The sequence below is a fragment of the Mandrillus leucophaeus genome, unplaced genomic scaffold (assembly GCF_000951045.1).
Source record: "Mandrillus leucophaeus isolate KB7577 unplaced genomic scaffold, Mleu.le_1.0 Scaffold652, whole genome shotgun sequence".
NCBI classification, from domain to species: Eukaryota; Metazoa; Chordata; class Mammalia; order Primates; family Cercopithecidae; genus Mandrillus; species Mandrillus leucophaeus.
In genome coordinates, this window is record NW_012107053.1 from 669,377 (window position 1) to 683,571 (window position 14,195).

At 35.6% G+C, this 14,195-nt stretch overlaps 1 protein-coding gene across 3 annotated transcripts in view; it reads right to left on the reverse strand.

Moving 5' to 3' along the window:
• ME1 (malic enzyme 1, NADP(+)-dependent, cytosolic) overlaps positions 1–14,195 on the reverse strand; it is a 226,114-nt gene that overhangs the window by 163,912 nt on the left and 48,007 nt on the right. The window contains exon 4 of one of the 3 annotated variants that reach the window (XM_012001195.1): positions 228–281. The exons of the other annotated variants lie outside the window; for them this stretch is intronic. Within the exon in view, the coding sequence (XP_011856585.1) occupies positions 228–281 (54 nt within the window). The remainder of the gene's footprint in view (positions 1–227; positions 282–14,195) is intronic. 3 annotated transcript variants of the gene reach the window in all.

The window sequence follows — 14,195 nt, forward strand, 5'->3', positions numbered from 1 at the left end:
TTTTTCCTGATTTTCACAAGCTGCTTCCTTATCCTTCAACTGGCAGCCTAAATATTACCTCCTCAGAGGTACATACCTAACTACACTGTGAAAGGAAATCCCCTGTTACTGTTTCTCACTGTCCTCTGTTCATTTCCTTCATAACACAAACAGTACTCATGTATTTCTTTGTTCACTTGAATATTACCTGTAAATTCCACACATGCAGAAATTAAGTCTTTATTTACCTAATCTCAATGCTTAGTAAAGTGCCTGGCATGCAGTGGACACTCAATAAATTTCTGGTAATGGAAGGAAGGAGAAAGGAAATAATAAACATAGTCAATAATTTAAAAGACTATAAAAGATGGCAGAGTTGGGAAGAAAACAAAGCAAGAACCTTCTGGAAGAACTGAATGGTCAATAACATGATCTGACAATTTCTAAAATTAGATTTAAATGTTAAATTACTACAATTAATCCAGTCAGTATTAGGAACTTTTACAAGTGAAACCATAGTAGAGTCATATTCCTAAGAAACATCTGCTAGAATTAAGCTCCTCTGAAAAGCAATATATGAAACTCTTCACACGTAAACATCCCCATATTTGAGAAAATAATCTTAATTAACAAGCATAATATATCATTTTACCTTTTGAAATTCAGAACACATACTAATAGGGAAAGGTCCAGGAAGCTACATGATAGAGTGCAGCTTCTTTGAACAACTCACAGTCGAGTTGGAAAACATAATCAATCTAAGATAAGAAGACCCGAGACTGGTCTAGGAATATGCATTGGCTATTTTCATGTGTCACCCTAGCTAGGCATAGTACCCAGATGTTTGATCAAACATTCTAAATGCTTCCATGAAGGTAGTTTTTAGATGATACTAATATTTAAATCAGTAGATTCTGAATAAAACAGATTACCTTCCACAATGTGTATGGGCCTCATCCAATCAGCTAAAACCTTATTAGAAAAGACTGACCTCCCCTGAAGAAGAAGAAATTCTACCAGCAGACTGTCTTCAGATTCAAACTGCAGATTTTAGACTTGCCAGCCTCCACAATCTCATGGAACAATTCCTTAAAATGTATACACACATACATATACACACATATACATACATACATACATACATACACACGCACACATATATATACTATTGGTTTTGTTTCTCTGGAGGACTCTTACTGATGCAGAGGATTAGGAGAAAGAAAACAAGTTCAAGTGCCAACTCTGGCATTTACTACCTGGTGATACTTTCCTTAGAATGATCGTTTTCCATTATAAAATGAGCAGATTTTAGAAATCAACAAATAGCAAATGTTACTGACTCAGTCTCTACATATCACAGCTCAACTATTGTTTCCAAATAAAAGTGGACTCAAAATGTACACAAAATAATTTTATATAACTTCTTCATTTATTCACTTTAAAACTAGTAGAAGCACCCAATTAATTAAGTATAAATCGACTATTGTTCTGATAAACTCCAAAGTACTTTCCATGGTAAAAAGCACTGGAAAGAATCCTAAGGTAACACTGATTTCATCAGGCAGATGGCATTTATTTGGCACATTTACAATAAAAATGATCGTATTTAAACAGGGAAATAATATACTTGCACATTTTCAGCTTTCAAAATAAATTACCTCATTTCATAGTGAAAATGTTTTATTTAACAAGGCAGCACTATTTTTGTAAAATATGTAAAATATGATACTCCCCAAATTATTATGAATGTCATTAATTCAGCCACCCACCAATCATACTAAGATAAGGGTTTATACTGTTAAATGAGAAACTTCTTTGCTTAGAAAAAAATAAAATTTGATAACTTTAAGGATATATTTTAAGCAGATAATATTTAATTTGGAATCCTTCTATCAACTATTTTATAAATTTTACCATAGCAAAAATAAAATATTATTACAAAATATACAATAAAACATATAGTATTGAGTTAAAATTGACAATTTGCTGCATCCATGTTGCTGCAAAGTACATGATTTCATTCTTTTTATGGCTGTGTAGTATTCCATGTGTATATGACCACATTTTCTTTATCCAGTCCACAGATGGTGGGCATCTAGGTTGATTCCATTTCTTTGCTTTTGTGAATAATGCTGCAATGAACATACAAGTGCATGTGTCTTTTTGGCCGAATGGTTTATTTTCCTTTGGGTATATACCCAATAATGGAATTGCTGGGTTGAATGGTAGTTCAGTTTTAAGTTATTTGAGAAATCTCCAAACTGCTTTCTACAGTGACTAAAATAATTTACATTCCCACCAGCAGTGTATAAGCATTTCTTTTCTTTGTAATCTCACCAACATCTGATTTTTTAAAATTTTTTAATAATAGTCATTGTGACTGGTATGAGATGGTATCTCATTGTGGTTTTGATTTGCACTTCTCACTGATGCTGAACATTTTTTCATGTCTTCTTTTGAGAAGTGTCTGTTATGTTTTTTGCCCACTTTATTAATGGGATTGTTTGTTTTTCGCTTGTAAATTTAAGTTCCTTATATTAATAGATTCTGGATATTAGAGCTTTGCCAGATGCATAGTTTGTGAATATTCTTTCCCATTTGGTAGGTTGTCTGTTTATTCTTGTAATAATTTCTTTTGCTGTGCAGAATCTTTAATAAGGGTCCTTTTTTTGTTTTGGTTGCAATTGCTTTTGGGGACTTAGTCATAAATTATTTGCCAAGGCCAATGTCCAGAATGGTATTTCTTTTTTTTTTTTTTTTGAGATGGAGTCTCCCTCTTTGTCATCAGGCTGGAGTGCAGTGGCACAATCTTGGCTCACTGCAAGCTCCGTCTCCTGGGTTCAAGTGATTCTCCTGCCTCAGCCTCCCAAGTAGCTGGGACTACAGGCGCCCACCACCACACCTGGCTAATTTTGTGTATTTTTGTAGAATCAGGGTTTCACCACATTGGTCAGGATGATCTCTATCTCTTGAACTTCTGATCCACCCGCCTTGGCCTCCCAAAGTACTGGGATTACAGGCGTGAGCTACCTCGCCTGGTCCAGAATGGTATTTCTTAAGGTTTCTTCTAGGTTTTTATAGTTTTAGGTTTTACATTTAAGTCTTTAATCTATCTTGAGTTAATTGTGAAAGGAATGGGTTCTGTTTCAATATTCTACATATTGGTAGCCAGTTACTGTAGCACCATTATTGAATAGGGAGTTCTTTCTCCATTGTTTGTTATCGTTGACTTTGTCAAAAATGACATGGTTGTGGGTATGTGGCTTTACATCTCATCTAGTAATTTAAGTTCTACATTCTGAAGCTATGCCACGCAAGCATACACTTTCTTGTATATAAAAATCTTTCAAATAATTGACGGCTTAACTTTCAAGTCTTTCCTTTTAGGCTAAACATTCCTATTTCCACCATTTCTCACACGACAAGTTTTCAATAACTGTCACTGCTATTGTCACTTTCTCGGATATCAATGACACTTCAAAACCATGGTATGCAAAACTAAATACACTATTCCAGAAGTGATTTGGGTAGGGGATGCAAAGTGATATAAGAACTATGCCTCCTTTTAAAAAATTCTTTAGTTTGGGTAAAGAGGAAGGAGATTTATAATCTTCCTTAAAAATAAATACCCTTCTAAAAGATGAGGAAATAATGCTCAAATTAATAGACTTGCATAAATATCACCTGAGATAAAACTTGGCAATTTTTCTTAATTCTCCATATGCTATGTGTAAACTTAAGTCAGAACACCTGAATGTACCACACAGATTGTTGAAAAGTTATTTTTGGATCCTAAACTAAATTTCCATTCAAGTTTTCCACATGTAAAATCTCTAGATGAATATGGAGACCCGATGAACTGTTACTTTATATTTTTAATGGCATTTTACAGTAAAAGATAAGTTTCACTGCATTGCTAAAAAGATTTATATGTCTATGCACAAATTTAGACAACTCTTAGATCTTGATGTAAAGAACTGATGTTTGAAACATGTCTACATTTTTTCCATTCTCCAAATTTTTCCTCATTAAGGCAATGCTTAGGAAAGAAGATAGTTTGGTATTTTAAACTACTACTGGGCACTCGCTGAATTTCCAGTACTTAAGATATACGATACTCTACCTCACTCCTATTTAGCACAAGTCATATATACATTTTCATAAAAATAACTTTTATTCTGCTTGGAAAAAATAATTAGTTTAAATTCATAATTTAAGAAATCATCTATATCTCTATAATAAATAAAAATCAACTTTTAATAAATAATTATCTTTAACTATAAAATCAACTGAGGTAACAGTTAAGACTTGAACTAGTCCAGACATTCCATCTGACTTGTTTCACATCTTTGAAAAAAATTACACGAAGTATTTCTTTTTCTCATACCTTAAAGTAGGATTAAGCCAGTTTCAAGGGAAATGAGATAAATGGACAAAATAATATTACAGAATAGGTATAAATCAAAATCAAAGGCTTATTACCATAGATAAGTAGTGAAAATGTTATTAATATTTAACATTAAAATGGTCACTTTTCTGGAAGCATTAAAAGCTAGCTGCCCTCTTAAACATCAACTATTTGATGTTTAAGAGAACTTCTAGAAATGCAAACAATTATAACACAGTAAAAAATAAAAGTCACATACTAAACCAGAACTATAAGCCAAAAACATTCCCTGGTTCTCAAAAGTTTCCTAGATATTTCTAAAGATTCTACAGTAGTTTAATTTTAAAAAGGCAAATCCAATTAAGAATAGTTCTGGTTCACCTGGGCAGCTCTAGTATCCCGGACTACCTAAAGGTTTAGGACCACCTCTCACCTCTTCCCAGAAACTCCCATTCTGGTCCATGAAAAAAAGCTAGCTCCACATATCTCAGCGTATGAGGACCTAGGACAGTAAGGCATGTCTACTAACCTCTGGGTACTGAATCACCTGACAGTTTACATTATAATTGTCAAATAACAAGTAGAATAGCATTAAACTATTGAAAGTTCCTGCAACAGACTGAATGTGTACCCCAAAATTAATGTATTTTAAAATCCTGACCCCCAATATGATGGTATTAGGAGATGGGGCCTTTGGGAGGTGATTTAGGTCATATGATTAGTGCCCTTTAAAAAAGGGACCCCAGAGAGCTCTCTGCTTTCTGCAACGTGAGGAAACAACAGGAAGCTGGCAGTCTGCAACCCAGAAGAGGGTCCTTACTGGAACACAACCATGCTGACACCCTGCTTTCGGACTTCCCAGCCTCCCCAGAACTGTGAGAAATGCATTTCTGTCACTGTTAAAGTACCCAGTTTATGGTAGTGTATTATAGCAGCCCAAATTGACTAAGACAGTGCCACAGTCTTATTTCAAACATTAGAATTTTAATTTGCAGTTATTAAAACTGGCTGTGAAACCATGTTTCTTTTCCATAAAAAACTTAGGCTCATTTTACAATCACTGAGTTATTGAAGTACTTAAAACTTAATCAAGGAAAATTACCATACTATACAGTATATCATTAAAATAGATATATGAAAAAAGCCAGGTAGATTTAAAACTAGAGAAAATTTATAAAGCAAGAACAATATGAAAGTTTCATTCTATTAATCTCTCCTTTGATAGCGTACTTATAATCTGTACTATAAAATGAGAACATTTTTTGGTTAAAGGAATATTAGATTTGGGAAGGTTTCTTTCTACGTTTATTCTTTTTAAGCTTCTTTTCTTGCTGCTATTTCACAAATCAAATATCAATTAAAACTGACACCCTCATCATATGAGACAACACTATTGGCTATACATCTGCAGAAACTATATGTTTCCATATAAGTAAACATTATTTAGACTCTCATATTTGTATACATCTCCATTTCTAATCATGGTCATGATGGCATACTAGACATACTTCCTCACATGAAATTACACATTAAGTAATAATATGTAAGCTTAGTCCCCACAATTTAAATAATGAATACTCTACTTCAAGTCCTTTTGGGATTCTAAAGGAAAAAAGTATAAAAATGTATTATTAAATGTAGAAAAAATACTTTAATATTTTGTTTTGGCTGATTTTAGTATTTCCTTTTATGAATTTTTCAAAGAATCTTCTATGAAGACATATAGCAACATAATAGAACATCTTATTGATTAAATCTTTTTAACAATTACACTTGTTGATAATCTGTGACATTGCCAAACTCGGAACAGATACCATTCGTGCAGCATATATAATATGCAAGTTAAAATGTTAGGATGTTTTAAGTACATCATCTACTAAGTTCCAGGTCCATATATTTAATTGACTATTAGACCCTTCTACCTGGAAGTCCAAAAGACATTTAAAATTTAGCATGTCTCAAAAATAAACTCAACTCTCCCCTTTCCTCCCATCCCCTCCCCTTCCCTCCCTTCCTCCCTCCCTCCCTTTCTCTCTCTTTCTTTTCACAGGATCTCATTCTACCCCACAGGCTAGAAAGAGTGCAGTGGTGTAATCACAGCTCACTGCAGCCTCAACATCCCAGGCTCAAGCAATCCTCCTACCTCAGCCTCCTGAGTAGCTGGACCATAGCACGCACCACCACACCAGTTGATTTTTGTATTTTTTGTAAAGACAGGGTTTCACTATGTTGTCCAGGCCGGTCTTGAACTCTTAAACTAAACTGATCCGTCTACCTTGGCCCCTCAAAGTACTGGGATTACAGGCATGCACCACTACATCTGGCCCCCCAAATGAACTTTCTATCTCTCTCAAATATTCCAATATTCTGAAATTTGGTACATGATACCATAATCTATTTGATCATCAAGAAACCTGAGAGTTAAAATAATACCAGTAACAATAACCACCATTTGAGAATATCTACTTTGTGCCAATAATTAGGCTATATATACTACTTCATTAAATCTAATTCTCGCCATCCAAAAAACTCACAAAATAGGTTATCAGTCTGAGAAACTTTGCTGTAAAGAATCCTGTTTGATTTCATTTAATTCCGTTTTTCTCCACTTAATTCGAGCACTGAATACTTTTTTCATCATAATTTTTTGGTGAACCAAAAGTACTGATCTAATCGAACTCTGGAAAATGCTTTTTTAAAGAAGACTATCCCCAGCAAATTGTTGTTTTAGCCCATTCTGTTTGCCAAAATCAAATCAGTCGTGCCCTGTATATGGATGAGTGAATGAAGCCAGGTATGGTGGCATTCCCAGCACTTTGGGAGGCCAAGACGGGTGGATCTCTTGAGCCCAGAAGTTCGAGACCAGCCTGGGCAACATGGTGAAACTCTGTCTCTGCTAAAAAAAATACAAAAAAATAGCTGGGCATGGTGGCGCATGCCTGTAATCCTAGCTAGTTGGGAGGCTGAGGCAGGAGAATCACTTGAATCCAGGAAAAAGAGGTTGCAGTGAGCTGAGACTATGCCACTACACTCCAGCCTGGGTGACAGAGTAAGACTCCTTCTCAAAAGTAAAACAATAATAATAATATTTCATGTCCTCACAGTCTGATTCCTTAGAGTGTGTCCAAATCCTTTAATATCTATTATTTATGAGAATTTGCCTGTCAGAATAATATGCTTAAACAGTAGGAGAAATAAAGAATATATGAATACTTTACATTTTTTTCTGTGTGAGTGAATGAATAAAGTAATTCTAAGTTACAATTTCTCTGAGATAGCAAACAACATATATTAATTGAACACCAACCAGGCATTAAATCTAAATAGCATGAGAAATACAAGAAAAATTTATAAAATATGATTCCTTTTCTCTAGAATCTTACAATCCAGTTGAGACAAAATGAATGGTAAAATACCAAAAAAAGAGATCAAGCATATTTTGATAGAACATTAGAAATATCAAAAGTAGAAACATGAATAATCGCCAAATACATGGTATAATAATAGTAGCTAATCAGAACTCAAAAGAGAGGGAGATAAATCTTAGAAAATGCAGTGTAACCAGTTACAATGGCAATCATTAAAAAGTCAGGAAACAACAGGTGCTGGAGAGGATGTGGAGAAATAGGAACACTTTTACACTGTTGGTGGGATTGTAAACTAGTTCAACCATTATGGAAAACAGTATGGCGATTCCTCAAGGATCTAGAACTAGATGTACCATATGACCCAGCCATCTCATTACTGGGTATATACCCAAAGGATTATAAATCATGCTGCTATAAAGACAGATGCACACGTATGTTTATTGCGATACTATTCACAATAGCAAAGACTTGGAATCAACCCAAATGTCCATCAGTGACAGCCTGGATTAAGAAAATGTGGCACATATACACCATGGAATACTATGCAGCCATAAAAAAGGATGAGTTTGTGTCCTTTGTAGGGACATGGATGCAGCTGGAAACCATCATTCTTAGCAAACTATCACAAGAACAGAAAACCAAACACCGCATGTTCTCACTCATAAGTGGGAACTGAACAATGAGATCACTTGGACTCAGGAAGGGGAACATCACACACCGGGGCCTATCATGGGGAGGGGGGAGGGGGGAGGGATTGCATTGGGAGTTATACCTGATGTAAATGACGAGTTGAGGGGTGCTGACGAGTTGATGGGTGCAGCACACCAACATGGCACAAGTATACATATGTAACAAACCTGCACGTTACACACATGTACCCTAGAACTTAAAGTATAATAATAATAAATAAATAAATTTAAAAAATAAATAAATAAATAAAATAAAAAATTGGAAAAAAAAGAAAATGCAGTGTAAAAATACAGTAGGTAGAAATATTTCCAAAGAAATTATATGAATCTGCTTTAGCTATCCATTACATATAGCTGCATTATCAATTTGCACAAAACTTTTCTTTAAAAAAAAAAGTTTCACAACATACAGGTAACTTAAGTAACATAGGAAGCTCAGCAGTCTGCAAAAATAAAATAAAAAAAAAAATTGTCTCTAGCTTCCAAAAATCACACGTCTATATACAAACTAACCACAATTAGGCACATTGACATAAGCAGACTGCACTACCAAATACTGGAAATTCTGCAAGAATTAAAATGATTTGGGCACATGGGAACAAGACAATCCAAGCAAGCCCAAAAATATTCTTAAAAATGATTATCTATGACATCTGAAAAACCCACACAAAGTATCTATGCCAAAAAGAAAATAAATTCCCCACAAAACCAATAAATGAATATCCCAGCAGTCATTTAGAAAAAAAATAGAAATAGTATTAGTCATACAAGAATTTATTTTGGGATACCTACCCAGATTTTAATGCCATATTCAAAATAAAAAAAAAATCTATCCACAGAAAAGTATCACAGCATTAAGACATATACTTAAAAGTGTGATCAAAAGATATATCTGTTTTTAACTATGTTAAACTCAGTGCTTGAAGTACTATTAACCTTTAATTTTCACTATGTTCCTAAGTGCTACCACCAAAACCATACACAGTAAGTATTAATAGAAATAGGCGTATAATTCTCCTCTTTACTTTCTGAATGTCTTAAAATACCTGCTGTTGTAGTAGATAAGGTTTACTAGACATTTTTCCATTTTGGCTTAAAAATAAAATTCATCTATATGCTAATGGAAGATCCATCATTCACAGCATTCACACATCCACAATTCCCTTTCTAATTAAATATGCCACATAACACAATTTCAAATAGGATTTTTTTTATAATTATAGGAGAAGCCATAATTATTTTACTGGAAAACTTCAAAATCACCAAACATTCAATAACATATACACACTAAATTGCAATATGACAGAAAACTGTATGAAGAGGTCATACAGAAATGGACTTAGAAACTTTGCTTTCTCTGGTAATAAAGCATTCGTTACTTAAATTTCAAATATTACAGAAAAGTTGAAAGAATAATACAATAAATACTTCCACCTAGATTCAACATTTATACGCATTTTGCCACAAATGCTTTCCTACGTCTACCCTCTTCCCCATTTCTTCCTCTCCCCTTCCCCAGCCACCCATCTCTCTAAATACATACATAAAAAAACATATACTTATATAAGTTTATATATGTAAACATATTTATTTCTAAGAACGCCCCCATAATCAAATACATTAGTATTTCTACAGAAAAACAAATGATAGTAAGTGAGATAGACTATTATAGTCTTATAAATCCAGTTTACTGCTAGACTTAGACTTAAAAGACTGTATATAGTCTTTGGTACTGCTGCCAATGATTTCAGAAAAGATCCAGTTTTGTCCCAAATGAGATTTTTTTACTGTCTTGAATTTCAGAGTTTTGGAATTTAAAAGTATGGATAAGATGTGGCAGACTGTAGTATTACTCCCAATTTACAAATGAGGAAACTGAAGCACAGAAAAGTTAAATACCTTATACCAGACCACAACAGGAGGCAAAACCAGTAAGTGAAAATAGGCTACCTACTCCAGAGCCCATACTTTCAATCACTACTCTAGGAAGCTTTCAGTCCAGTAGAAAGTCCTTGTGACTGTCTACATTTTTATCCAGAATTTGGATTTTAAAACTTACCCCTAATTCCATTATTACCCTCCTAATCTGAGCCACTCTCATCTCTCACTGGGTTTACTGTAATAGTCTCCTAACAAGGGTCCCTGATTCTTCTTTTGCTTTAGTCTGTTCTCAACACAGCAACCAGAATGTTCCTTTTAAAAATATTAGATCATATCATGTAACTGTGTAAGACCATTTACGGCTTTTCATTTAGCTAACAGTAAAAGCCAATGTTCTTCCAAAGAGCCTACAGGAAGCCCTAAGACCTATACCCGCTCATTGACCTACCTCTGTGAACTCATCTCCTATTCTCCGTCTCTCTCACTCCACTTCAGACACAGTGGTCTCCATGCTGCTCCTGGTCTCCAGGCATGTTCCCACTGAGGGCCTTGGCATTGGCTGTTCCTTCCATCTGGCATGTTTCCACTCCTATCTTTGTGACTTCCTTCCTAACTCCTCCAATATCATCTTCCAATGAGACCTACACTGTCCACTCTATGTAAAATTACAACTGTCTCCTGCAAAGCAACTGACACTCCTGATCCCCCTTTTCCTGTTCTCTTTCTCCATAACACTTATCACCTTCAAACATTCTAGACAATTTATTTATTTTATATGTTTGTCTCTTCTTCTTTTGGAATATATGCACACCAAAGTATCCTAAGCCCGAGAAAACCATCTAATATAGTAAAAGCTCTCAAAAATACTTGCTGCGGCTCTCTGCTCCTCCCATTCGACAGACAGCTGCATCTTCTCGTGCACTGCCAGCTGCATCCCTGAGACACCATGGTGAAGGTGAAGACTGCAGTCAACGGATTTGGTCATATTGAGTGCCTGGTCACCAGGGCTGTTTTAAACTCTGGTAAAGTCGATATTGTCACCATCAATGATTCCTTCATTGACCTCAACAACACCATCTACATGTTCCAGTATAATTCCACCTATGGCAAATTCCATGGCACTGTCAAGGCTGAGAACGGGAAACTTGTCATCAGTGGAAATCCCATCACTATCTTCCAGGAGCAAGATCCCTCCAAAATCAAATGGGGTGATGCTGGCACTGAGTATGTCATGGAGTCCACTGGCGTCTTCACTGCCATGGAGAACACTGGGGCTCACTTGCAGGGAGGAGCCAAAACGGTCATCATCTCTGCACCCTCTGCTGATGCCCCCATGTTCGCGATGGGTGTGAACCATGAGAAATATGACAACAGCTCAAGATTGTCAGCAATGCCTCCTGCACCACCAACTGCTTATCGCCCCTGGCCAAGGGCATCCATGACAACTTTGGTATCGTGGAAGGACTCATGACCACAGTCCACACCATCGCTGCCACCCAGAAGACTGTGGATGACTCCTATGGGAAACTGTGGCGTGACGGCCACAGGGCCCTCCAGAACATCATCCCTACCTCTACTGGTGCTGCCAAGGCTGTGGGCAAGGTCATCCCTGAGCTAAATGGGAAGCTCACTGGCATGGCCTTCCGTGTCCCCACCGCCAACACGTCATTGGTGGACCTGACCTGCCATCCGGAAAAACCTGCCAAATACGATGACATCAAGAAGGTGGTGAAGCAGGCATCAGAGGGCCCCCTCAAAGGCATCCTGGGCTACACTGAGCACCAGGTTGTCTCCTCTGACTTCAAAAGTGACATCCACTCTTCCACCTTTGATGTGGGGGTTGGCATTGCCCTCAACGACCACTTTGTCAAGCTCATTTCCTAGTATAACAATGAATTTGGCTGCAGCAACAGGGTGGTGGACCTCTGCCCACATGGCTTCCAAGGAGTAAGACCCCCAGACCACCAGCCCCAGTGAGAGCATGACAGGAAGAGAGCCGCCCTCACTGCTGGGGAGTCCCTGCCATACTCAGTCCCCCACCACACTGAGAATCTCCCCTCCTCACAGTTTCCATGCAGACCCCCCAAAAGGGAGGAGCCGAGGGAGCCCCACCTTGTCATGTACCATCAATAAAATCCCCTCTGCTTAGCCAAACAAACAAACAAAAATTTGTTCCTATTGAGATTTCTATCGACTTCAACCCAAATACTTCATTTGATTCAAGCTCTTCTACATTTCTTATCATTGTTAGTACTTAGTATCTCACAGAAACAGAATTTCAATAAACATCCTTGAATTTAAAACAGCTTTTTATTATGCTCGTATTAAGATTCTTTATATAGAAATATATTTTTGGACATGCACAGATGTTTATGATACATTACTCAGAGAAGACAGTAAGGCAAGAAATAGTTTATATAGTATGATCCCTTCATCTATAAGGAAAATACTGTAGGTTTCTTGCCTATAGTAAGGCAAGAAATAGTTTATATAGTCTGATTCCTTCATCTATAAGGAAAATAGTATGTATTGTGTCTGTCAGGGTTTTTTGGTATGATGACACTAGGCATTTTTAAGTTTCTTCTTTCTGAATATTTGTTTCATTATTTTCTCAATATGAATATCTAATCATTTGTATATTTAAAATAATATGCTTATATACACAGAAAACAATTACTTTGCAATACAATTAACAGTAAATTCTAACTCCTGTTCTTCCATGAAAAAAATTTAGTCACTGTTAATGTAACTATTATATAAACATAACATGGATATGTGCTATTAATGTAGTTTAGTATGCAGATCGATGGAAGAAATAAGAACTATTGTATATTTCAAAACAGCTAGAAGAAGATAATCTGAATTTTTCCAGCATAAGGAAAAGATAAATATTTAAGGTGATAGATATCCCAATTACACTGATTTGATCTTTACAAATTATATGAATGTATTAAATTATCACATATATCCCCAAAATATGTATACCTAATATGTATCAATAGAAAAAATTTAATGTCATTTAGATCATCTATAGATACTTGTCTAATTATTCTCTTTATACAAAGGGATGATGTGTTCAACTCTTCTCTTTATACAAAGGGTAATGTAGCACAGTATGATAAATATTACCACTATATCAATACAGCTACATGACATTCACATTCAATTTTGCTTTCAGATAATACCCCTGAAATATTCCTTTTAAGGACAGTACTTTCAATAGCTTTTGTGTTTGTGGTATATACTTTAAACATTTGTTTTTTATCTTTAAATTCAGAGCCAAAAGTAGCAAAAACATATTCAACTTGAACTTTTGTCATTGCTGTTGTTAAAAGTATTAATATTTATTTATTTCAAATGTTTCTTGTTTCAGAAAGTATTGAAACTAATATACTGAATAAGTAGTGCTAGAAAAATTGTGTTCTATATTTTAGGCATCTCAAAGGTGACTACTATTTCATTTAAGGGAAAGAACAAAAGAGCTCCTTTAAGATTATTTAATTTTGACTCAATTTAGAAAGTAATATTCTCCTCATTTCAGAAAAATTTGGAATCTTTGTTTTAACCTGTAAAAATATATATAATAGAGATAATTAGCATATCAAAGGCAAGCTTAATTATGATCAATATTACTTTTTTTTTTTTTTTGAGACGGAATCTCACTCTGTCACCCAGGAGTGCAGTAGCAATCTCAGCTCACTGAAGCTTCTGCCTCCTGGATTCAAGCAATTCTCCTACCTCAGACTTCGTAGTATCTGGAATTACAGGTGACCACCAGCACGCTCAGCAATTTTTGTATTTTTAGTAGACATGGGGTTTCACCATGTTGGCCAGGCTGGTCTCGAACTCCTGACCTCAGGTGATCTGCCTGCCTTGGCCTCCCAAAGTTCT